This window comes from Odocoileus virginianus, chromosome 23 (genome assembly GCF_023699985.2).
Source record: "Odocoileus virginianus isolate 20LAN1187 ecotype Illinois chromosome 23, Ovbor_1.2, whole genome shotgun sequence".
Lineage (NCBI taxonomy): Eukaryota > Metazoa > Chordata > Mammalia > Artiodactyla > Cervidae > Odocoileus > Odocoileus virginianus.
In genome coordinates this window covers 29649030-29673103 of record NC_069696.1, presented here as the reverse complement: position 1 = coordinate 29673103, position 24074 = coordinate 29649030, and the positions used below count along the sequence as shown (strand labels likewise).

At 38.6% G+C, this 24074-nt stretch overlaps 1 protein-coding gene across 4 annotated transcripts in view; it reads left to right on the top strand.

The window, feature by feature from the left end:
• BCAT1 (branched chain amino acid transaminase 1) overlaps positions 1-23682 on the top strand; it is a 132316-nt gene extending 108634 nt beyond the window's left edge. For all 4 annotated transcript variants that reach the window (XM_020880114.2, XM_070453786.1, XM_020880109.2 and 1 more), the window contains exons 9-11: positions 1825-1965; positions 4631-4705; positions 16194-23682. In XM_020880114.2, coding sequence (XP_020735773.2) covers positions 1825-1965; positions 4631-4705; positions 16194-16235 — 258 coding nt within the window. In that variant the 3' untranslated portion in view covers positions 16236-23682. The remainder of the gene's footprint in view (positions 1-1824; positions 1966-4630; positions 4706-16193) is intronic.
• Positions 23683-24074: the final 392 nt, after the last annotated feature.

Below are 24074 nucleotides of genomic sequence, written 5' to 3'. Positions count from 1 at the left end.
GTACAGAAGGTTTGATGACAAGTTGCAAGTGGAAATGCTTTCCCACACTAATGATTTGCTCGCATGAAAAATAGGTTATTATGGAGGAAGTTTTTTCTTGACTCCTTAGCTATAATTTATTTTTAAAACTGTGAGACATACACGCCAAGAGGCATGTGGGGGGTTACCAGTATTTGCCAGACAGGGGGAAATTGTCCAAAGATAAAGGAGGGTGAGGAGAGGAAAAACAATTCTGTTTATTTACAGGAGATTTTTTTTTTTTTTTCTTTTCCAGAACACAGAACTCAGCTTTAACTTGGCTGATTTTCTGGAGTTTATTTATTTATTTATTTACTTACCTTTGTATGACTTAATTGCAGTTGCAGACTGAGATACGTTGAAACTTACAAAAAGCCAAATTTCTATTGCAGGCATATTTTTTCTTATCTTTCCAAATATACTTATAGCATGAAGCGGTCTTCTTCTAATGCTTTGAATCTTGCCAAGGGCTGTGATTTCCATTTGTATCTGTCGTGGGCTTGTACATTAAAAAAAAAATACTCTCTTCTTACTTGAAGCATTCATGCTTTGCTGCCCTTAATTCAAATAGCCTCTTGACCAGCTTTTTTTTTTTTAGCTTCAACTACTAACAAAGAATGAGAATTAAACAGATTAAAGAATCAGTATGAAACAGTTAGTTTAAACACAGCTTAAACGCATCAGGTGTTTTTTTTTTTTCCCACTTCCTATCCTTGAGCAGATGTTCAAATAATTCAGAGGAAGTTGATGAGAGGGTATACCAGTAATTCTGTGATGAAACTCAACCTAAAATGGCATCAGAGAAAAAGAAGAGGATTACTGCTGTAAAGTCAACTGAATCAGTGATATTAGGGGAAGAAAAACACACAGTGTAATTTCTCAAATATGCTATCTATGTATGTTTTAAAATAATGAAGTATTTCAAATATTTAAACTCAGCCCTGTTTCTACTCTGTAAAAGACACAGTAGGAAGAGGACTAGATTTGGAGTCAGTCCAATCAGACCTGAGTTCAAATCCAATTTCTGCCATGACCTAGCTGTGAGGTCTCAGGGATGTCATTCAATGTCCTTGAACCTTAATTTTCTCATCTGTAAAGGAGGGTGATAGTACCCACCTTAAAAATTAGAGGACGTGGTGTGTAACTGATGCTCACTAAATAGTGGCTCTAATTACTAATATTAGATAATAATGTACTTTGTCTTATGATAAAGAGGGTTTGGAACACACATTAAGTAACACTGGAGTGCATCAGCTTGTGAAACTTTGCCCATGATAACAAAGGCAGAAAAGAAAGCAAGTGTTAAAATAACAAAAGGCAGAAAATAACAAAATAAGATAACAAAAGGCAGAAAAGAAAGCAAGTGTTAAAATATACCGTGTACTTTATCATGCTCATCTTATATTTTATATTCCGGTCATCTCATTTAGAGATGCTGTGACCTTGGAGTAGGTTTCTTAGCATCTTGGTATGTTTCCCAAAAGATGATGTCACTCTTTCCAGCTTTTCTTCTAAATATGATTATGACATTGTTTCAGTTCAGTCAGAAGGTAAAGTAGAAAGGTCTGTACCTCAGGGCATTTTTTGCATGTCTTTTTCCTTAAATATATATATGTGTGTGTATATATATATATGTTTGTGTGTATATATATATGTATGTATATATAAAATCTATTTTTTAATTGAAGGATAATTGCTTTACAGAATTTCGCTGTTTTTTTCTGCCAAATAACATGAATCAGCCCTAGGTGTACATCTGTCCCCTCCCTCTTGAATTACATTTGTTTTTATTTCTATTCCAAACAGGGTGAATTTAAGGTATCCGAGAGATACCTCACCATGGCTGACTTGACCACAGCTGTGGAGGAGAACCGCGTGAGGGAGATGTTTGGTTCCGGTACCGCCTGTATTGTTTGCCCCGTTTCGACTATACTGTACAAGGGTGAGGTAAGACATTGTTTCTTCACTTCCTGTCATTTTCAAACACTTGCCTATAACTTAACTCTTTGGATACATATATGGACAAAATGCTAGTTGGCCTCAGCATGCAAAGGATTTTTAAAATAACTTGATATTCTGTTAACTGAGGCAGTTGTCTTTATGAACCTGTGTTAGCAAATGACTTAGTCATCTTTCCAGTGGTCTTCAGAAAGCTCCAGCAGTTCCATCCTTGGTTATCATACCTGCCTTAAGTATGCCAGTAGGCTGACACTCATCTAGCATCTCGCTAAGGAAGGTCTTCTTGTTCAGTCGCTAAGTTGGGTCTGATTCTGCTACCCCATGGGCTGTAGCCTGCCAAGCTCCTCTGTCCATGGGATTCTCCAGGCAAGAATACTAGAGTGGGTTGCCATATCCTTCTCCAGGGAATCTTCCCAGACTAGGTGTCAAACATGAGTCTCCTGCATTAGCAGGTTCATCTTTACCACTGGGTCACCAGGGAAGCCACAGGAGAGGACTTAATAAGTAGTCGCTTTCAGTCTCTGGTTTCCAAAGGTGCTTCCTAACTGCTGGAGGAGGAATAGCAAATTGTTAAGGAAAACTCATTTGAATGATGAGTGAGTGTTTTTCATCTTCATCATCATCATTAATTAAACCACTTCATAAAAAACCTTCATTTGACAAACATGATGCATTTACTTCCAGAAGCCTTTAGTTGGAAGACATTTTCTCCTATTAAAGTAATCTTGTTTATATATGCTGTATTTCCATTTCTTGTCAGTGTTTTTTTTGTTGTTTTTTCTTTCTTCTTTATAACAACATAGCTCCATCCTCATCTAACTTCATAATTCAGAGGCATAGGTGCATTGTTTTTATAATATAATTGGCTTAAATTATTCATAATAGTAAATGCAAATTCTATTGGTTTTTAAATTCAACATTATAATTATGTTTCCTCAATTGGGTGAACTGATTTTTTTTCTGCTGATTTAAATGATGGTTGCTTCATTGCTTGGGATTTTCAAAAACTTGACATAATTGCATGAACAGATAGATGATTTCAAGGGAAAAGGATTATTTTATTATATATGGATACTTGTACTGATTATAAAGCTATTGTTTCACATTTTGCTGTGGTAATAACTAGATAATATATTATTGGTCTACACTTAAATGAACTAAAGTTGTCGTTAGGTCAGTTTTGTTTAAAGCACATGTTTCTTTTAATATTTATTTATTTACTTGGCTGTATGGGGTCTTCGCGGCATCACGCAGGATCTTTCCTTGCGGCATACAGAGTCTCTCTAGCTGTGACACACAGGCTTAGTCACTCCACAGCATGTGAGATCTTGGTTCCCTGACCAGGGATCGAACCCACTTCCCCTGCCCTGCAAGGTGGATTCTTGGTCACTGGACCATCAGGGATGTCCCTGGGTCAGATTTTTAAAGTCCAGTTGTTAGTTCATCTCTGCTGCTGCTGCTAAGTCGCTTCAGTCATGTCTGACTCTGTGTGACCCCATAGACAGCAGCCCACCAGGCTCCCCCGTCCCTGGGATTCTCCAGGCAAGAACACTGGAGTGGGTTGCCATTTCCTTCTCCAAGGCATGAAAGTGAAAAGTGAAAGTGAAGTCGCTCAGTCCTGTCTGACTCTTAGCGACCCCATGGACTGCAGCCCACCAGGCTCCTCCGTCCATGGGATTTCCCAGGCAAGAGTACTGGAGTGGGGTGCCATTGCCTTCTCCGTACTTCATCTTTAGAAGTAAGTTTATAAAGTTTAACACATTTTGTGGTCTTGTTTTAGGGGAGCAGTCAGAGCCAAAAGGCATATATAATTATCTTGTCATCCTAAAGAGTATAATAAGAAAAGTAGGAGTATAGACTGTCTACTAAAATCAAACTATCAAAAGCCTGAAGCCCAGCAAGGCATGAGTAGGCATGACTCGAAATACAGATTAGGGTCATAAAATCTCTTTGCCCTGACTTTAGCCATCTGTGCAACTTTGTGGAATTTGTGGCCCTTGGAAGCTTGGCTTAGAACCGACAGATTTAGTAACCCCTTTTGTGAAGACATAGACTTGTTTGCATTTACGTTACTGATAGACTTCCGTGGTGATCTGGTGGTTAAGGCTCCATGCTTCCATTGCAGGGGGCACAGGTTCGATCCCTGGTCAGGGAACTAAGATCCTGCATGCCGTACAACAAGGCCAGAAAACAAACAACAACAACAAAAACAACTTATGTCCCTGAAATGGCTTGCTTTAATTCATGGCAGAATATCTTTTGAGTTCTCATTCCCTGCCAAAAGGGTTAGATGTGGAGGCTAATATCTCACCTTTGTAGATTCTCAGGATGCTGGAGGAAGTAGGGTTCTTTAAGTTTAGCCACTGTTCTAGGTACCCCTGGCTTCTCACTGGTCCTTCAGATCAACCTGGAGATTGGCATATAAACCATTGTGCCCTGAAATCAGCTGGTAGGAGATGAACAGCCTAGCATTGACTAGATTGTGTTTATTCAAGTTAAGAATAAGAAAGAATCTTTGGCATAGAAGTTAGCATATTTAACAAGGTTATCATAGTGTCATTCCCTATTTTGGTAAAATTGCTTAGTTTCTTACTTGTTGTCACTGTGTACATGAATATCCTCAAATTAGTTCATGTCTGGTTTTCTTTTATAGACTATACACATTCCAACTATGGAGAATGGTCCTAAGCTTGCAAGCCGCATCTTAGAAAAACTGACTGATATTCAGGTAAGAGCATTTATTTTTAAGATGTTATTTATTTCTTTCAAAGCCTAGAACCAGATCTTACCTCTGTGGAGAGAAGAGTAAGTACTGTCATTTGAGGTCAACAAACTAAATTTAAGGAAGATGTTCCTGTATGTGTGGGCATGATAAAAGTGGAAATGAGAAAAAAGATGCATATTTTTTAAAAAAAAAGGAAGGAAGGAAAGAAGGGGGAAAAAGATACACACACACACACACACACACACACACACACACATACACAGAGAGTCAGAGACTCAATTACTTAACATTAAAAAATAAATATATCCAGTAAATTTTGATAACACTTAAAAAATCATTGAAAAGTGTAACATACTTTTATAAAAGAAAAAAATCTTTAAAGTGGAAGAAAGCACAGAAAAATAATATTACCTGTGATTCTATCAAGGATAAAAACACTGTTAATATTTGATATCTTTTTTTTTCTTTTTTTACCCAGAGTGCAAGTGAATTTTTGATATCTTGATTTTCAATATTTTGTAAGCATTTATATATCTTTAGATAGATGTTTTTCTAACAATGGGATCACATATAATTTTGTTAACCTGCTTTTTTAAATTAATAAATCATTTGCTTTTTGATATCAGTAAATTTTAAAATTTCATGTATAAAGTTTAATTGAACTCCACTATGTTGCTGGAGAATAATTTTTAAAGAAAACTTATTGTTGAACATTTATGTTGTTGGGAATTCTTTCACTGTTATGAACAGTGTATTTTTAATTTTTTTCTTTAAGATAAATTCCTGAAATTGTAATTATCGTGTCAAAGAGCATGCGCACCTGTTTTTTAGTGCTGCTAACTTTGTTTTGTCTCTTTCTTTCTGAGCAACAATTTGCAGTAATATCATCAGGCAGTTAAGCCTCTTTCTAGTTAGGCAGATAATATACTTGGTAAACCTGGCTCACCTGTAAAAGATATTTTTCCAAAATTTGGGGAGCCTAGATGCCATCATTGCCAGTTGGTGAAAAGGGAGCCGAGATTCAGAGTGAAATGTAAAATCAAGTTTAATTATGGGTGACATCAAGTGGTGTGGAGTCTTAAAAACTAAGCAAATAATTAAAGTTGATTGGGAAAGCAACAGGTCCCCACAGAGCAATTGAAGACTTTGGAAAAAAAACTATGTTATTTTTTGAAGACTTAGCAACTCTTGTGCAAAATTTATAACAATAAAAGAAAGATTGTGGGTTTTGAATTTATGAGTTGTCTTACTTCTACTCTTCAATAGAAGTTGTCTATAGGAATTTTCTATAACCTTAAAGGAATATCTTAATATTAGAGGACTTAAAACTTAGAGTTGTTTTCTACTTTTGTATGTAAAAGCAGTCAAAAGTAATTTGAAGAAATTCAATAAAACTTTTCAGGTATTTCTCTTTTAGTGAGTCTTTTTTTAAATTGATGTATGGTTGATTCATGATGTTTCAGGTGGATAGCAAAGTGATTCTGCTTTGTATATATATCAGTTCAGTTCAATTCAGTCACTAAGTCATGTCCAACTCTTTGTGACCCCATGGACTGCAGCATGCCAGGCCTCCCTATCAATCACCAACTCCTGGAGTTTACCCAAACTCAAGTCTGTTGAGTGAGTGATGGCATCCAACCATCTCATGCTCTGTTGTCCCCTTCTCCTCTCACCCTTAATCTTTCCCGGCATCAGGGTCTTTTCCAATGAGTCAGTTCTTTGCATCAGGTGGCCAAAGTATTGGAGCTTCAGCTTCAGCATCAGTCCTTCCAATGAACACTCAGGACTGATCTCCTTTAGGATGGACTGGTTAGATCTCCTTGCAGTCCAAGGGACTCTCAAAAGTCTTCTCCAACACCACACTTCAAAAACATCAATTCTTCAGTGCTCAGCTTTCTTTATAGTCCAACCCTCACATCCATACATGACTACTGGAAAAACCATAGCCTTGACTAGATGGACCTTTGTTGGCAAAGTAATGTCTCTGCTTTTTAATATACTGTCTAGGTTGGTCATAACTTTTCTTCCAAGGAGCAAGCGTCTTTTAATTTCATGGCTGCAGTTACCGTCTGCAGTGGTTTTGGAGTCCCCAAAAATTAAGTCTGCCACTATTTCCACCATTTCCCCATCTGTTTCCCGTGAAGTGATGGGACCAGATGCTATGATCTTAGTTTTCTGAATGTTGAGCTTTCAGTTCAGTTCAGTTCAGTCTCTCAGTCGTGTCCGACTCTTTGTGACCCCATGAATCACAGCACACCAGGCCTCCCTGTCCATCACAAACTCCTGGAGTTTATTCAAACTCATGTCCATCGAGTCAGTGATGCCATCCAGCCATCTCATCCTCTGTTGCCCCCTTCTCCTGCCCCCAATCCCTCCCAGCATCAGGGTCTTTTCAAATGAGTCAACTCGTCCCATGAGGTGGCCAAAGTACTGGAGTTTCAGCTTCAGCATCAGTCCTTCCAATGAACACCCAGGACTGATCTCCTTCAGGATGGACTGGTTGGATCTCCTTGCAGTCTAAGGGACTCTCAAGAGTCTTCTCCAACACCACACTTCAATAGCATCAATTTTTCAGCGCTCAGCTTTCTTCACAATCCAACTCTCACATCTATACATGACCACTGGAAAAACCATGGCCTTGACTAGATGGACCTTTGTTGGCAAAGTAATGTCTCTGCTTTTTAATATGCTGTCTAGGTTGGTCATAACTTTCCTCTCAGGGAGTAAGTGTCTGTTAATTTCATGGTTTCAATCACCATCTGCAGTGATTTTGGAGCCCCAAAAGATAAAGTCTGACACTGCTTCCACTGTTTCCCCATCTATTTCCCATGGAGTGATGGGACCTGATGCCATGATCTTAGTTTTCTGAATGTTGAGCTGTAAGCCAACGTTTTCATTCTCCTCGTTCACTTTCATCAAGAGGCTCTTTCGTTCTTCACTTTCTGCCATAAGGGCGGTGTCATCTGCATATCTGAGGTTCTTGATATTTCTCCCGGCAATCTCTTGATTCCAGCTTGTGGTTCATCCAGTCTGGCATTTCTCATGATGTATCCTGCATATAAGTTAAATAAGCATGGTAACAATATACAACCTTGACGTACTCCTTTTCCTATTTGGAACCAGTCTGTTTTTCCATGTCCAGTTCTAACAGTTCTAACTGTTCCTGACCTGCATACAGGTTTCTCAAGAGGCAGATCAGGTAGTCTGGTATTCCCATCTTTTTCAGAGTTTTCCACAGTTCGTGGTGATCCACACAGTCAAAGACTTTGGCATAGTCAATAAAGCAGAAAATAGATGCCTTTCTCAAATTTTTTTTTCCAAGTTAGGTTGTTATAGTGGAAGTGAAAGTGTTAGTGACTCAGTCATGTGATTGTTTGTGATTCTATGGACTGTAGTTCACCAGTCTTCTTTGTCCATGGAATTCTCCAGGCAAGAATACTGGAATGGGTAGCCATTTCCTACTCCAGGGGATCTTTCTGACCCTGGAATCGAACCCAGGTCTCCTGCATTGCAGGCAGATTGTTTACCATCTGAGCCGCTAGGGAAGCCCCCAGGTTATTATAAGATATTGAGTACGTTAGTAGTTGCTTATGCTATACCGTGGGTCCTTGTTGTTTATCAGTTTTATATATAGTGGTGTGTATTAATGTTAATCCCAAATTCCTAGTTTTTCCAGCCCTCTGCTAGAATAGTTTTATATTTTTGTTTTTTAGAGTTGTCTGAGTAAATCTGATGAAGGTAGATAAGTTATTAGTGTTTGCTCAAGTAAAAAGCATAAATTGAACAAAAAAAATATATAATTGAGTTGTGAAAGCCTTTATCCAAGACAGAACTTAGAAGATTTTTAAGAGGGGAAGAAGTGTGGCTCCAGTGATAAGGAAAGATTACTTTGGAGAATTTTCTTGAACAAATTGTACAGAAGAGCACGTTTCAGTCTATAGCAGTTAACACACAAAATAGATTCCAGTGCTACCACTTAGAAATGATATGAAGTAAGAAAATTTAAACTGATTGGATTTGGTTGTAAAATGTTAGAAGAAAAAGTAGTCAAAAAGGCTGAGGGAAAATTAAATTCTATTAAATATGAATCAGAAGAAAAAGCTAAGTAGCGGTGTTCAGCCAGCATTATCATGAAACTTTGGAAGGCAAAAGCAGAAATGAGTATCATCTCCATTGAGATGGTGACTGCATATATGCCCCAAAACCCTAAGGTATGAATAAAAGAAGTCCAGAACTTCCCTGGTAATCCAGCGGTTAAGAATCCGCCTCCTTATGGAGGGGATATGGGTTCATTCCCTGGTCAGGGAACTGAGACCCAAGGTGCCAAGGGGCACTCACTTAAGCCTGCAGATCATAACTAAGAAGTCCAGAGGCAACTTTGCGACAAGATGGGAAGCCATTGCAAAAGGTCTCAGAAAGAGCATTTTTATTTCTTTATTTATTGGAGGATAATTGCTTTACAAAGTTGTGTCGGTTTCTGCCATACAACAATGCATATCAGCCGTGTGTGTGTGTGTGTGTGTGTATTTGTGTGTGTGTGTATGTATCCCCTCACTTTTGTTCCTCCCTCCAACCCCAGCCCTCTAAGTCACCACGGAGGACTGGGCTGGACACCCTGTTGTTGCTCATTTGCTAAGTTGTGTCCAACTCTTTGCAACTCTGTGAACTGCAGCATGCCAGGCTTCCCTGTCCTTTGTTATCTCCCGGAGTTTACTCAGACTCATGTCCATTGAGTCGGTGATGCCATCCAACCATCTCATCCTCTGTCATACCCTCCTCCTGCCCTCAGTCTTTCCCAGCATCAAGGTCTTTTCCAATGAGTCAACTCTTCTCATCAGGTGGCCAAAGCACTAGAGCTTCAGCTTCAGCATCAGTCATTCCTAAAGGAAACCCTGAATATTCACTGGAAGGACTCCCTCTGTTATTTAGCAACTTCCCACTAACTGTCTATTTTACCCTTGGTGGTGTATCTATGTCAAATCTTTATGTTGGAGTATAGCCAATTAACAATATTGTGATAGAATCAGGTGGATTGCAGAGAGACACAACCATACTTGTATCCATTTTCCTCCAAACGCAGTCCCTTTCAGACTGCCACATAAAATTGAGCAGAGTTCCCTGTGAGAAAGAGCATATTTAGAAGTAAGATTGCAGAACACAGGAATGTAGGTGACAGAAGTGAATGGTTTTGATTCATTCATTCAACAATTATATTGAGCACACACTGTATACATAGGCTGTTCCAGATGCCTGGGAATAGAGGAGTGGAAAAAGTGACCAGGAAATTGGAGAAGTCAGAGCAAACTGATAAAGCAGGACAGATTTATTCAATTTAAATTTGAGACCATATCAAAAGGTTTAAAAATAAAAGTTAATGTGAAGTAGAATAGGAGGAGAAATAGAATATTTTTCTCTTACCTGTATGTATTCTCTTTATAACTTGGCTAAGAAGTTAGTAATTTCTCTTTTTACTTAGGTAGTAAAGTATAATGGTAATAACACTAAAAAACTAATGAAGAGTTCAAGAGCTCTGTAGTGAACAAAGAAACAAAGGGATGCAAGCATGCATTTGATCAGTCATGTCAACTCTTTGCGACCCCATGGACTATAGCCTGACAGGCCCCTCTGTCCATGGAGTTGTCCAGGCAAGAATACTGGAGTGGATTGCCATGCCCTCCTCCAGGGGATCTTCCTGACCCAGGGATCGAATCTTTTCTCTTGCTTTTCCTGGCAGGCAGATTCTTTACCACTTGAGCCACCTTGGAAGCCCAGGGATACATGAGATTCTGAATTAAACCACAAACCAAGCACCAAATCTGCTCCAAATTGTTAAGTAACCCAGGACCATCCCTTTGGAATCCAAGAACACCTCTTTCTTCTTCAATTATTTTGTGCCTGTGGGCATAAACCTACAGTTTCAAAATTATTCTCTTACAAGATGGCAAATTGATGCTGTCAGCCAAGCTACTAAATTGTCTCTCTCCAAGAAAAATAATTTAAGGAATTACTGAGGAAAAAGCATAGAATTGCACCATGTTTTACATTTGATCTCTTTGACTTACATGGAAACATGACATTTCCTCCCAAGTTCTCTGAAATTGAAAAGGAGCGGCAGTAGCAACCAAAGAATCCTCAAGGTTCTTGCCAGTTCTTTCTCTGGGGGGAGAATTCCTTCTTAACCACAGATCTGATTTTCATTTAACTTGTATATTTCTGTACATCAGCAAGAATCTCTGAGGCTGAGTGTTCATCCCATTTGGCTAATTAGACATATAGTTCCCTGGGTCTTATTGCTCTACAAATTACCTCTTGGGGGGAAACTTTTCAAATGACAAGGTTTTAGAGTTTTCCCCTTTTTTATTTTCCAATTTTTTAAATCAGTGAATGCAGGCTGATTTTGTGATTTTTTTTTTTTTTTTTTCAGTATTTATTTGAATATGTTGGGTCTTAGTTGTGGCACGTGGGATCTTCATTGCCATTCGGGATCTTGCATTGCACATGGACTGTCTAGTTCTAGCCTGTGGGCTTAGTTGCTCCTTGGCATGTAGGACGTTAGTTCCCTGACCAAGGATTGAACCATTGTGTAGATTGTTAACCATAGGACCAACGGGGAAGTCCCTTCCTCTTCTTTTTCTTTTTTTAATAATGTTAAAAAAAAAAAAAAAAAACACTTCTGTGTTCATACTTAACCAGACTTGAACTTGGAGAACATCACCTTGCTGTCCATATCCCTCGTTCTCCCATTGCTCTTTGCTGTTCCTGTTACCATCATATCAGCTTCTGCCATCTGGGGGTCTTCTCTGTCCTCCAATACTCTCTGCTCTATTTGCGTCCTTCCTGCCTTCCTGTATCTTCTACAGTTTGCCTGTTTGATAAGATGTTGGTTGTTTCTTCAAGATGCATCTCCTTGAAGAATCTTTTAAATCTCTGGAATAATATCCCCTTTCCTCAGTACAAACATGTATTCACCCACTTAACTGCTGCTTCTTCCCCATTTTCCATAGCCTCTGGATGATCACGTAGGACTTTTAAAGTCTGTTCTGATTAGTCACACACTTACCTTTGTTCCATGGTTGTTTGAGTGTGGGTGTTCTTTTATTCTCTTTTTGTAATTCCAATATTCTTACAGCGTCTGTGCCATAGTACATACTTAGTAATGTTTCTTTCTTTTTTTTTTTAAATTTTTTTACCCTGACTCCTGCTAATATTTTCTCTTTGTACTATATTCTTCCATTTAAAAAATTAATTCATTAATTAAATTTTTTTAATTAATTCATTTTTGGCTGTGATGGTGCTTCATTGTGCCATGGGGGCTTCCTCCGGTTGTGGTACATGCAGGCTCCTCTTGTGGCACACGGCCTCAGTAAGTGCAACACGTGGCCTTCTCTAGTTGTGTCGTGTGAGTTTAGTTGCCCCATGACTTGTGGGATCTTAAATCCATGATCAGGGATTGGACCCAGGTCCCCTCCGCTTGAAGGCAGATTCTTAACCACTGGACCACCAGGCAAGAACCTCAGTAATATTGAAAAAGGAATGAATGGGTGAGTGATACACCAAGCAAGTACTGAAGAACAGAAACGCATTGCTCTTGTGTATTAACACATTCTGAGAAGAGATTAAAAATGTAAAATTATTTTACGAAAAGAAAAAAAAAACTCAAGAGAATCTGATTTAGATTTTTTCAAAGTGAGATATACATCAAAACTGCTGTCAGGATCAGATAAAAGCTGCAGTCCAAGTTGTAAATATCGGGGTAGCATATTTGAGTAACTAGCCATGCTGCTATTGCCATTTCAGAAAGTGGGAGGAGTGATTGTCAAGACCCAGAGGTGGACATCTTCAGTAGTTTAGAATAAGGGAAGCTGAGTGGATCAAAGCGTGATCCGTATTGATAGCCCATCACCAGATAGAATTTTAAAAATCTCTTTTCCCACCTGTGACTGCAGCTTTGTGAGAATAAACAACCGTTCTTTCCCTGGAGAAGTCCTGAGCTATTCTGTGTGTGTGTGCAGACTTGGTGAACATTCTAGATTGCTTTGATGGTGCAGTCCCTTGCTCAGCTTCCCAGCCCCTCCGTGTTCCCTCATTCACGCTTCACCCATTGTTTTCGGATCACAGCTTTGCTTGGCCATTGAATATGACCTACAACCAGGATGATGAAGTGTTAACTGGTGGGCAGCACTGGTTCTATTTTTATTGGCCTTGTTGAGAGTTAAGTGCCTAACTTGCAGCTTGGCCTTTTTATGTTTTAGAATTTTCTGCCAAATATAAAAGGCACGTTTTAGCAAAGGCCTTGTAAAATTATTTGCCAAATGTGCATTGAATGCAAGTAATAAGCTTGTCATTATTAGTCATGTTTTAGTTCACTGTTCTAATTGGAATTGATGAAAAGTTGAAAAATTCTGCACATCACGCTGAGCCTTCCGCATGGTCTCAAAGTACCACCCCACAGGCTGGATTTGATTTACTGCATTGCAAACATTGAAGGCTGTCACTATGGTAGTGTTAAGGATGCATTTTTGTTGTTTAGTCACTAAGTCATGTCCGACTCTTTGCAACCTTATGGACTGTAGCCTGCCAGGCTCCTCTCCATGGGATTTCCCAGGCAAGAATGTTGGAGTTGCCGTTTCCTCCTCCAGGGGATATTCTCGACCCATGGATCAAATCCTCCTCTCCTGCATTGGCAGGCAGATTCTTTTACCACTGTGCCACCAGGGAAGCCCGTTAAAAGCACTGACAGCAATATAAGGACAGTCTGGTCCATGCAGACAAGTGTGTTCTTTCCCCGTCTTCTCTGGATACCTTTTAAAGGAAGTGTATTTCTGTTCCTGCTAAAATCTGTCATCTCTACTTTGAATTATTTCACCTTGGAAAATTAAAGTACATTATTCATTATTGAAATGAAAGGTGATAATCACCTAAGTCTAGATATTATGAATTAGCTGTATTATCACATCCCTTGAATAACATCTCAAGATACTATGATTTTACATGAAAGCATGAGGTGCAGGACAAGAGAGAAAAACCTTGATACATATTCTGTAGGTTCCTCGAATTACACAGCCTATGACTGTCACTGTATTCAAAACTGATCTTGATAAAACTAAAATGGGTAACTGAAAGCAAATTCATTTTAACTGGTGAGATTCATGATGAAATTATAGTCATGAATCATAAGTTTGTAAATCTGCTAAAATGTCAATAGGGCTTCCCAGATGGCACTAGTGGTAAAGAACCCAGCTGCCAGTATAGGAGACGCAAGAGATGCGGGTTTGATTCCTGGTTCCGGAAGATCCCCTGGAGAAGGAAATGGCAACCCACTCCAGAATTCTTGCCTGGAGAATCCCATGGACAGAGGAGCCTGGCAGGCTACAGTCCATAGGGTCGCAAAGAGTTGGACACAACTGAAGCAATTTAGTATACAAGCATACACATACCCAATGGGAAATGTGGAAACCCACTTAGCATACAAAATATCAGTAGGCTGACACTCAATTATTACTAATGGCTAAAGTGTCTGATGTATTAACGGAAATTCAAATACGAAAAATAAAATGTGTATTTCTCTCTATATATAAATCAGGCAGAATTTGGGAATGTTTTGTCTGGCGTTCATTGTGAAATCAACAGTGTGAACAGTGGGAAGCTATACTCTGTAGGCAACACTTTCTGATGTGGATTAAGTAAGTCACTTAGTGACATTGGCTTCCTTCATTCTCCTTTTCATGTAAACCAGAAGGTTATAGGGGGACCCATTCTTGGCTTCTAGTATTTGTACCAATTTGATAGATTCTGCTTTCTGAAGTCTTTAAAGCTCATTACGAGGCACCCAGGACACAGACAGTGTGATGGAGGAGGAATAACATTGCACAGATACAGAACTGGGCTGTAGTTAAGAGGTTCCTAGAAGAGGCCAGATTTATGGTTGCCAAGGGGGATGGGAATGGAGGAGGGATGGATTAGGACATTGGGATTAGCAGAAGTAAACTATATAGAAAATGTATAAACAACAGAACCTATTGTATAGGACAGGTAAATGTATGCAGTATTCTGTGATAAACCATAATTGAAAAGAATATGGAAACATATACGTGTATGTATTTACATATATATATGTGCTGTGCAATGCTTAATTGTTCAGTTGTGTCCAACTCTTTGCGAATCCATGGACTGTAGCCTGCCAGGCTCCTCTGTCCATGGGATTTTACAGACAAGAATACTGGAGTTGGTTGCCATGCCGTCCTCCAGAGGATCTTCACAACCCAAGGACTGAACCCAGGTCTCCAGCATTGCAGGCAGATACTTTATCTTCTGAGCCACCCAGGAAGCCCAAGAATACTGGAGTGGGTAGCCTATTCCTTCTCTCGGGGAACTTCCTGACCCAGGAATCAAACCAGGGTCTCCTACATTGCAAGCCGATTCTTTACCAGCTGAGCTCTCAGGGAAGCCTATATACATAGGCCCTTCTGATGAATATGAAGGGCTGAGGCTAAAGCTGAAGCTCTAGTACTTGGACTTCCTGATGCACAGAACCAACTCACTGGAAAAGACTGTGAGAAGGGGGGCGACAGGATGAGATGGTCGGATGGCATCACCAGGTCAATGGACATGAGTCTGAGCAAACTCCAGGAGATAGTAAAGGACAGGGAAACCTGGAGTGTTGCAGTCCATGGGGGTAGCGAAGAGTAGAACATGACTTAGCAACTGAACAACAGCATGTATATATAGACATGTATATGTGTGTATATATATGCACATATGTATATATAGACATGTATATGAGTATATATATGCACACATATGTATATATGTATGCATATGCATGTATGAATCACTTTATATAGCAGAACTTAACATTACATTGTAAATCAACTATACTTCAATAAAAGAAAATTTTAAAAACAGAGTTTGCTAGAGCCTTAGTGTCCTTAAATGAGAAGCTGGACTTAAAAGTTTATTGCTCTTCACACTTGATTTTTTAAGCCTTAGAACTTTCTGCAAAAGAGACCTTTCCTGGAATCCCAGTATATGAAACCAGTAGAAGTGGAACTACTCTGAAGTGAAATCCAGAGCCACACTTATTTGGCTCATTCCTTGAAGACTAGACAATATGTAATGTTCTTTCCAATTCAGGAATTCTAATGTTTTGTATTCATTTCAACTGAAGTTATATTAGTACTAAAGAGGCGATTCAAGCGAAAATGGTACATGATCTGAGAAACTAAATACAGGATAGCAGTGAAGAGGCATATGTAAGGAACCTATACTAGCTATAAATTTGAGCTCAACTATAATTATAAAATCTGTGATTCTTCCCAGGTATTTGACTGGTTCTTTATACATAGTCTTATTTTCAATATGGACCTGCTTTTAATGTACAAAACAGAAGTGAACCTTTTGTTCAATGTTGGTTATATCATTAAGTTTATTTATAAGCTGTTCCCGTGCTTCAGCTTTACCACTGAAACATGTTTTCTTGCTTTTCTTGTAGTATGGAAGAGAGGAGAGCGACTGGACAATCACAGTAGCCTGAATGGAAAAGAACAGGATATCATTTGTGTGCGCTTGGGACAGACTGTTGCATTTGGATTATGAGAAATGTCTTTGGCTGCCTGATTTTAGTTGTGCATCTTGTTGTTTGTATTATCTGTGTTCCCAGGGCGATTGTTTCCTCATGCCAGAGAAGATGAATCACAATCATCCAATGGTAGTTTCTAAATTTGCCCCTAGAAGCTTTCCTTACCTTCTCTAGAGAGTGGATTATGGAAGCCATGTAAGTCTAGAATTTTCCTCCATAATCTTAGTGCCTCCTTTAGGGCTTCACTCAGATTTTTAAAAAATTCTTTATTCTTTAGCATAAGTTATGTCCTGCTTCTCAACCAGTGAGTGTCTTTGTGTTTGAAAGCTGATCTGAGTACATTTCATAGGTACCATTGCCCGGGCCACATCTCCATCCTCAGAAAAGTGTGTTGTTGTTTATAAATCAAGACTTAGAGAAACTGGATTTCTTTCCCGGCCCCCTAAGTCCATCTTAGGGAGAATCTCTCCTCCTTCCTGACATCACAGTCTGCACCAGGCTCCACTGGTACATCAACAAGACTACCCCTGCTGTCTCCACACTGTGTTGTAATTCGTGGGCAGGCTTCACTACGGGACTGAGGGTCTTGTGCCTTATAGATCTTTGCATCCCCCAGCCTGGCCCATAGTAAGGAATGAATGAACATTTAGCTTCTATAGAAGTGTACCTTCTTTGTTTCTATATTATGAAACCTCTTTATTAGAATTTGTGATTGGTTCTGACTTTCTCTATATTTACCTCATGTTTCTTTAGCTTCCATGGACTGCCAAGTCATTAGAGATACTCTGATCGTAGTTTGTTGGAGGAATGATTTATTTGAAGACTGTCTTGGAATTAAAGTAATAATTCTAGAAAGATGGTGATATCATACCAGCCAAATGGAAATGACATGTTATATGTTAAATACATAAATGTTTAAGTGTTAAATACAAAATAAATCATATTTAGTTTTTTGGTAGAAAGAGAGGAATATACTGTGGATTTTATACTCTGGTTTTATAGGTGCTCTTTCCTGTTGAGGGGATTAGATAAGCACATGGTTAGGGTATAGAGAGAGTGATTGTAGATGATATTTTCCTTGTTCGGGAGCCGTGAGTTAAAATTATAGTATCCTGGTTTATCTAGGGGAAAGTCAAATCTTGATAGAAAACATTTACCCTTGGAAGGTCAACTCTCAGACATTTTATTTTGGTTTCCTTCAGTCCTAATAACTTTCATCTTGCTGATCATATTTCATTCTCTTTTCAGAGCAAGGAAAAAAATTCTAAAAGTTTGACGTGCTGGAAAAATTTCCTTAAGGCATTTAGCAGCACATAGCAAATGGGGCTTTGATTCTTTTCCAAGACTTTTGGCCATAGGGTCTTTTTAGATAGGAATGGTAAAATGAAAATGAGGAAAGTAGAAGATGAAAAGGAATGGTAAAAATATCTTTTTTAGGGGGCTCTTAATTGGCAATCTGAAGTCTTGGGAGAGTCTGTTCTTTTCAGGTCTGACATGCTTTAACTGTCCTTCATGCACGTTGTTCACCAAGTAGCATTCTGAGGCTATGCATTTGCCTTTGCTAAACCTTGTGACCTCGCTCTCAATGTTGTAGTCTAGAAATGACCTAAGGTAATTCTAACCTGTCAAGTAGCACATAATAACTACACTCAACATTCCTATGAGAAATGGAAGTCATTTGTTTGCCACAAATACATTTTATACTTTGCATCTCTAAATTTAGTATGGCTAGACATGTTCCTCGTAAAAGTTGGAGAACAATATGTCTTGACATTATGTCTGTGTGATTTCTTTCATCAAACCTTAAGAGCATTTTAAGCCCTTAAAAACCAGACTTCATGAAGACGAAGGATATACATTTAAAGGAACCAAGTCTCCTAAAACAGCGAACACAATCTGCCATTCTCATTTAAGTAACAAGACAGGAAATTGACCTTGACACTAACTTGTTAAATAGATTTAAAAGGAACATCTGCATGTCTTTTTTCCTTGTGCACTGTTTGTTTAATTGCAGTGGATTAATACAGCAAGAGTGACACATTATAACTAGGCAATTATCCATTCTTCAAGACTTAGTTATCGTAACACTAATTGATCATTTAAGGCGTAAGATAGTCTAGCATTAGGAACATGTGAGGCTAATCTGCTCAAAAAGATCAACAAATTAATATTGTTGCTGATATTTGCATAATTGGCTGCAATTATTTAATGTTTAATTGGGTTGATCAAATGAGATTCAGCAATTCACATGTGCATGATTATAAACAGAACTGGTGGCACTTAAAATGATAATGATTAACTTATTTTGCATGTTCTCTTCCTTCCATTTTTTTTCCCCTATTTTTACATTTTAGACCGAGTTCATCAGCCTTTTTCAAAACAAAATCAGTAGAAACAAAGATCTTAAAACAAAGTGTTCAGGCATTAGAAATGACCAGAACATTTCCTAAAGCTGTTTGCTTTTAGGAATTTCTCTGTTGCAGTCATTTATCAAGGAGTCAGCTCACAATACACCAAAAGATTAGTCCATTTCAGGGACAGGTACTGTGCTTCCCAGAACTTGCAGGAATGAATACGTTCATAATAAAACCTTTACTTCCAAAAGTACAGAGGAAAAATAAAAGGGAAAAAGGAATAAATGTCTGGGAAACATTGTTCAAGAATCTCTTTTTTTTTTTCCTACCTAGTAAACCCCCTTTATTCTTTTCTTAAAAGATTGTCACTAGGGAGAAAAAAAAAAGATCTGCAGTAGCTACAAGAAAGTGCAGTGTCACACTGATTATATGACTCGGCAGTGTTAGCCTTCTGAAGATCTGAGAAACTTATGTTATATACCCTGGATGAGAACTCTTCATCATATCAGTTTTGTTGCTTGAGACAGCTGTACCCAAACAAGTGGTCTCAGTTCAGTTCAGATCAGTCTCGTGTCCGACTCTTTGTGACCCCATGGACTGCAGTACGCCAGGCCTCCCTGTCCATCACCAACTGCTGGAACTTGCTCAAACTCACGTCCATCGAGTCGGTGATGCCATCCAACCATCTCATCCTCTGTCATCCCCTCCTCCTTCTGCCTTCAGTCTTTCCCGGCATCTGGGTCTTTTCCAATGAGTCAGTTCTTCGCATCAGGTGGCCAAAGTATTAGAGTCTGGCATTCCTCAAATCAGAACACTTTGGGGCACTTGTTCAGTTTCTCTGTCATGTCCAACTCTCTGTGACCCGATGGACTGCAGCATGTGAGGTTCCTCTGTCCTCTGCTAACTCCCAGAGTTTGCTCCGATTCATGTCCATTGAGTTGGTGATGCCATCTATCTAACCGTGTCCTCCTCTGCTGCCCCCTTCTCCTATTACCTTCAGTTTTTCCCAGCATCAGGTTTTTTTCCTGAGTCAGCTCTTCCCATTGGGTGCCCACTTGAAGGCAATTAATGAATATATCTTGGTCAAAAGAATTGTAGGAACCTTTTATTAAAGCTGCAGTTTCAGCTCTGTTTTAGGGAGTTGGTGCTATAAAATCAGTTGCTGACATAAGCTTATTTATTTTCCCCATTCCCACACAATCACTGTATTCTTTTTCCTTAAAAAGTACCTTTTTAAAATTATATGTTCAGTTTACCCTTATGATTGGGAAAAGAATATTTTAAGCAGAAAACAATGTTTGTTTACTTTCAGTGAGTGATAGTTTTTATAATATTGAGAGCAATAAATATTCGTGGGGTGCACTTAAGCTTAGACAGGGGTTAGAGAGACGTTGGGTTTCCCTGATAGCTCAGCTGGTAAAGAATCCATCTGCAATGCACGAGACCCTGGTTCAATTCCTGGGTCGGGAAGATCCCCTGGAGAAGGGATAGGCTCCCCACTCTAGTATTCTTGGGCTTCCCTTGTGGCTCAGATGGCAAAGAATCTGCCTGCAATGAGGGAGACCTGGGTTCAGTCCTTGGGTTGGGAAGATCCCTGGAGGAGAGCATGGCAACTCACTTCATTATTCTTGCCTGGAGAATCCCCATGGACAGAAGAGCCTGAGGTCCTATAGTCTATAGGGTCCAAAGAGTCAGACCTGACTGAGCGACTAAGCACAGTACACAGCCCAGAGAAACATTATAAGGAGGATCCCTGATATTCCTGGAATGTGGGTTTCTTCTGTGAATATGTGATAACTAAATTGTAAATAGTAATCCTGGCAAGTAATTTTAGTAGATATAACACCTGTCCGGCTTCCCTGGTGGCTGAGCAGTAAAGAATCCTGCCAGCGCAGGAGACACTGGTTTGATCCTTGGATTGGCAAGATCCTTGATACAGGAGAAGGAAATGTCAGCCCACTCCAGTATTCTTGCCTGGGAAATCCTATGGACAGAGGAGCCTAGCGGGTTACAGTCCATGGAGTCACAAAGAATTGGACATGACTTAGTGACTAAACAACGACAATAACACCTAACATTTTGTTTTGCCACAGGTAGAATTTGTTCAGGTGTCTGTTTTCTAAATAACCTCACCACAAAAGGAGTCACTCTTTCAATAAGCTTATATATTGACTGATAAAGATCACAAAAGCTTATAGTTAATTTGATGATGAGTTCATTTGGCGATTAATGTGCCTAACAACTCACAGTAGGGATTAGAAAATAAGTAGTATATAGACATTAGCCTCATGGCATTTGTACTGTCCTATTTAAAGTTTTAGGTATAAAAGTAGTATTTATTAATAATACAGTTAGATAATGAGGCAAAGGCCAGAGCACATCTGTTATCAAGAAATCACAATGAACATTTTCATCTCATTTTTAGAAGAAATATGTCCTATTTTTCCATTCCTTTCTTTCCTCTCATGGGAAACTGTATAGTAGATTAGTACTTAGCAGTTACTGGTAGGAACTGGTAGTAAACCTCCTGGTTTACTGCTTACTGGGCTATCCAGGTGACTGAAGAATCTGCCAAGAGTTCGATCCTTGGGTGGAAGATCCCCTGAGATGGCAACCCACTCCAATATTCTTGCCTGGAAAATTCCACAGACAAAGAAGCCTGGTGAGCTAGAGTCTATTGAGGTCTCAAAGAGTCAGACGTGACCAAGCACACACACAAATCTGCATACTGCATATTGGTATAATTGTTGCACCAACTTGGTATATTTGTTAACTGCATTCCTTTGGAGCAATGTTAAGCTGTTGTGGTACATCTAGCAAAAGAACACTTCAAAGTACAGCATCCTTGCTGATCATCTTAAAATCAGGTATTATTGAAATAAACAAAATGTTTCTAGAGTGAGTTTTTCTGGAAAATGTCAATTATGAAACAAATTGTTTAGACTTAGCTTGAAAATGATGGATTACAGCTACTCGGAAAATAGCAGGCGAAAGACTTAACACAACAGTTTTTCACAGCTTGAGGTTTTAAAAGAAAGGCCATTTAAAATATTGCAAAGAGAGTTTTTTATTTTTTAAAAAGTCGTTGCCAGAAAGCTGTTTTAAAAACACAAAGGTAGGGAATCCCTGGCTGTCCAATGGTTTGAACTTGGTGCAGTGAACTGCAGGGGTTGGAGTTTGGTCCCTGGTTGGGAAGCTAAGATCCTGAAAGTTGTACAGACAAAAAAGAAAAAAAATTTAAAAATGAAAGAAGAAAGTGATTTATTTTCCATCTTCAGCATACGTACCAGATATTCATCTGAGGATATGATAATGAAGAGTTTGGAGTAAATAATTCAGATACATGTAAATATATTTGCTTTAGTGAATGATAAAGGCATGAAGTTGTCTTAGCAAATGAGTCTGCTGGATTCAAGTATTGATGTTTCAGGTAAGTAAGTATAGTTTCCATACCACAGTAGGCCCAATTAATAAGGTTTAAAACTTGAGTTACATCATGTTTACCTATGGAATCCACTGTTGGGATGGTAAAAATTGTGAACTGTGATATGAGAATGAATTTAAATGTATTTTCACTGACAGATTTCTCACGCTCACTATTGCAATGGCTAGATTCCTTGTTACACATCACTGAATGGAGACAATTTTAGTTAGAGATATTAGAGGAAGAAAGATTGTAGAAAAAGAAAGGAAAATCTCAAACTTGAGTCTGTGCTGTCCAAAACAGCTTTTATTTCTTGCGCCAGCCATAGGGATCTCCAGCTTTCAATATAGGTGCCAAGTAAAAGCATTGCCAGCTAGGAGATAACTAGATGTAGTGGTCAGCTTATCAGATACTAGAATTTTGCCATGACCTTGAGGTCATGTTACATGGAAATCTAACATTCATGTTCCAATGGGAACCACTTCAAATTACTACCAATTTGGTTAAGAGTTCATAATTGCATATCTATAAGATCTATTATGTCTTTTCTTCAACTGTTTTAAGATTTGTGAATCATCTTGAGACAAATAGGTAGCAAGGAGTGAATCATGACTTCTTTTTCCGCTTGGGAATACTATTTGCCACCATCTCCCCTTTCCTTGGTGAAGGTTAACTGACTTAGAAAATAGTTGAATATTATCATTTTGTTTTTAACTAAACTGTACAACATGCCGTGCTGTCCTCAAGCTAATTTCATAGTGGTTGTTAAAGTCATTCTCAGGGTCGAGAAAGGATTGCAAATACCTGCCTCAATTTCTACTTCATTGATAAGTTTTTGAAGAGTGTTAGTGTTCTCTCAAGAGTATGGCTGTGAGTAGATTTTGAATGAAGTCTTTAAGATAAGCTGCTAATTTGTATGCATTCATAAATTATGCAGATAGTCCCCTATTGATGAATAAGAATGAATGACCCCACGAATTGCTCAATCAGCCTACACACGGAACCTAACTCCCTATTCTGAAGAATTTGTGCTTGCTTGGTGGCTGAGAGAAAATCGGAGTGTGAGGAAGTAGTGTTTTGTTTTGGGGTTTTTTTGTGGACATAGTTTTAAAATCAGTGTTTATGGATAGAAATGGGAGAATACCAGCTTAATGATGGAACTTTTAGAACTTGTTCTCTTGCATCTGATTGTAATGAAAAAGCCCCCACCATTGCTTGTCTCAAAATTTTCCAGTTATGTAGTGATTCTTGAAATTCTATTTAAGAATAATCAAGTAGAAAGAAATACTTTATAAATAAGGCTTGGCTCTTATGAATAATTATTTAAAGGTCATGTTTAAAGGATTTAAGCTCACTAAAAGTGTAACAATGGTAATGTGGAAGATATGGTGGGTAAAGGAAACTACCTCATTCTTCGAAGGTTTTGTCGAAGCACAATTAAGCATTCTAAAATGGCTTTGTTACATGTGAACCATCTGGTGTGAAAGAACTATATTTGTAATGTCTAAAGGATTTGGAGTAATTGTATTTTGCTGGCAATAGTCACATTCTTTATTGTTTGCAGGTTCCTCATCAAATCTTTAATTATACACTGTTTTTGTCAACAATAAAGCAATTTCAAGGATTCCTGTTTGCATAGTCTCTTGAAATCGGCATTATTGAATGCACAAAATAATCATGCTTAGTTACCGTTTTATAATGTTCCAAGGTTTTTGGTCATGATGTAAATGTAGTGTGATGTTTTTAAACCAAAATGACATTAAGAAAGAAGGGATTGAGCACATTCCCCTGGATAGAGTCTAGATTGTCTCATATTTTCAAACGTGGATTAAAAAATACAATGGGCATTTAAGAATTGTCCTTTCCCCTGGGTATGGCTCCATCTTTAGCAAAATTTACCTTTGTTTTTGCATTTTGAACATAAGGGGAATGAATTGCTTCTTCCCATTCACTGTCACAGTGAATCTCTCACTGATAAAACAACACATGCCCTAAAGCGCATAATATAAAGGAAAA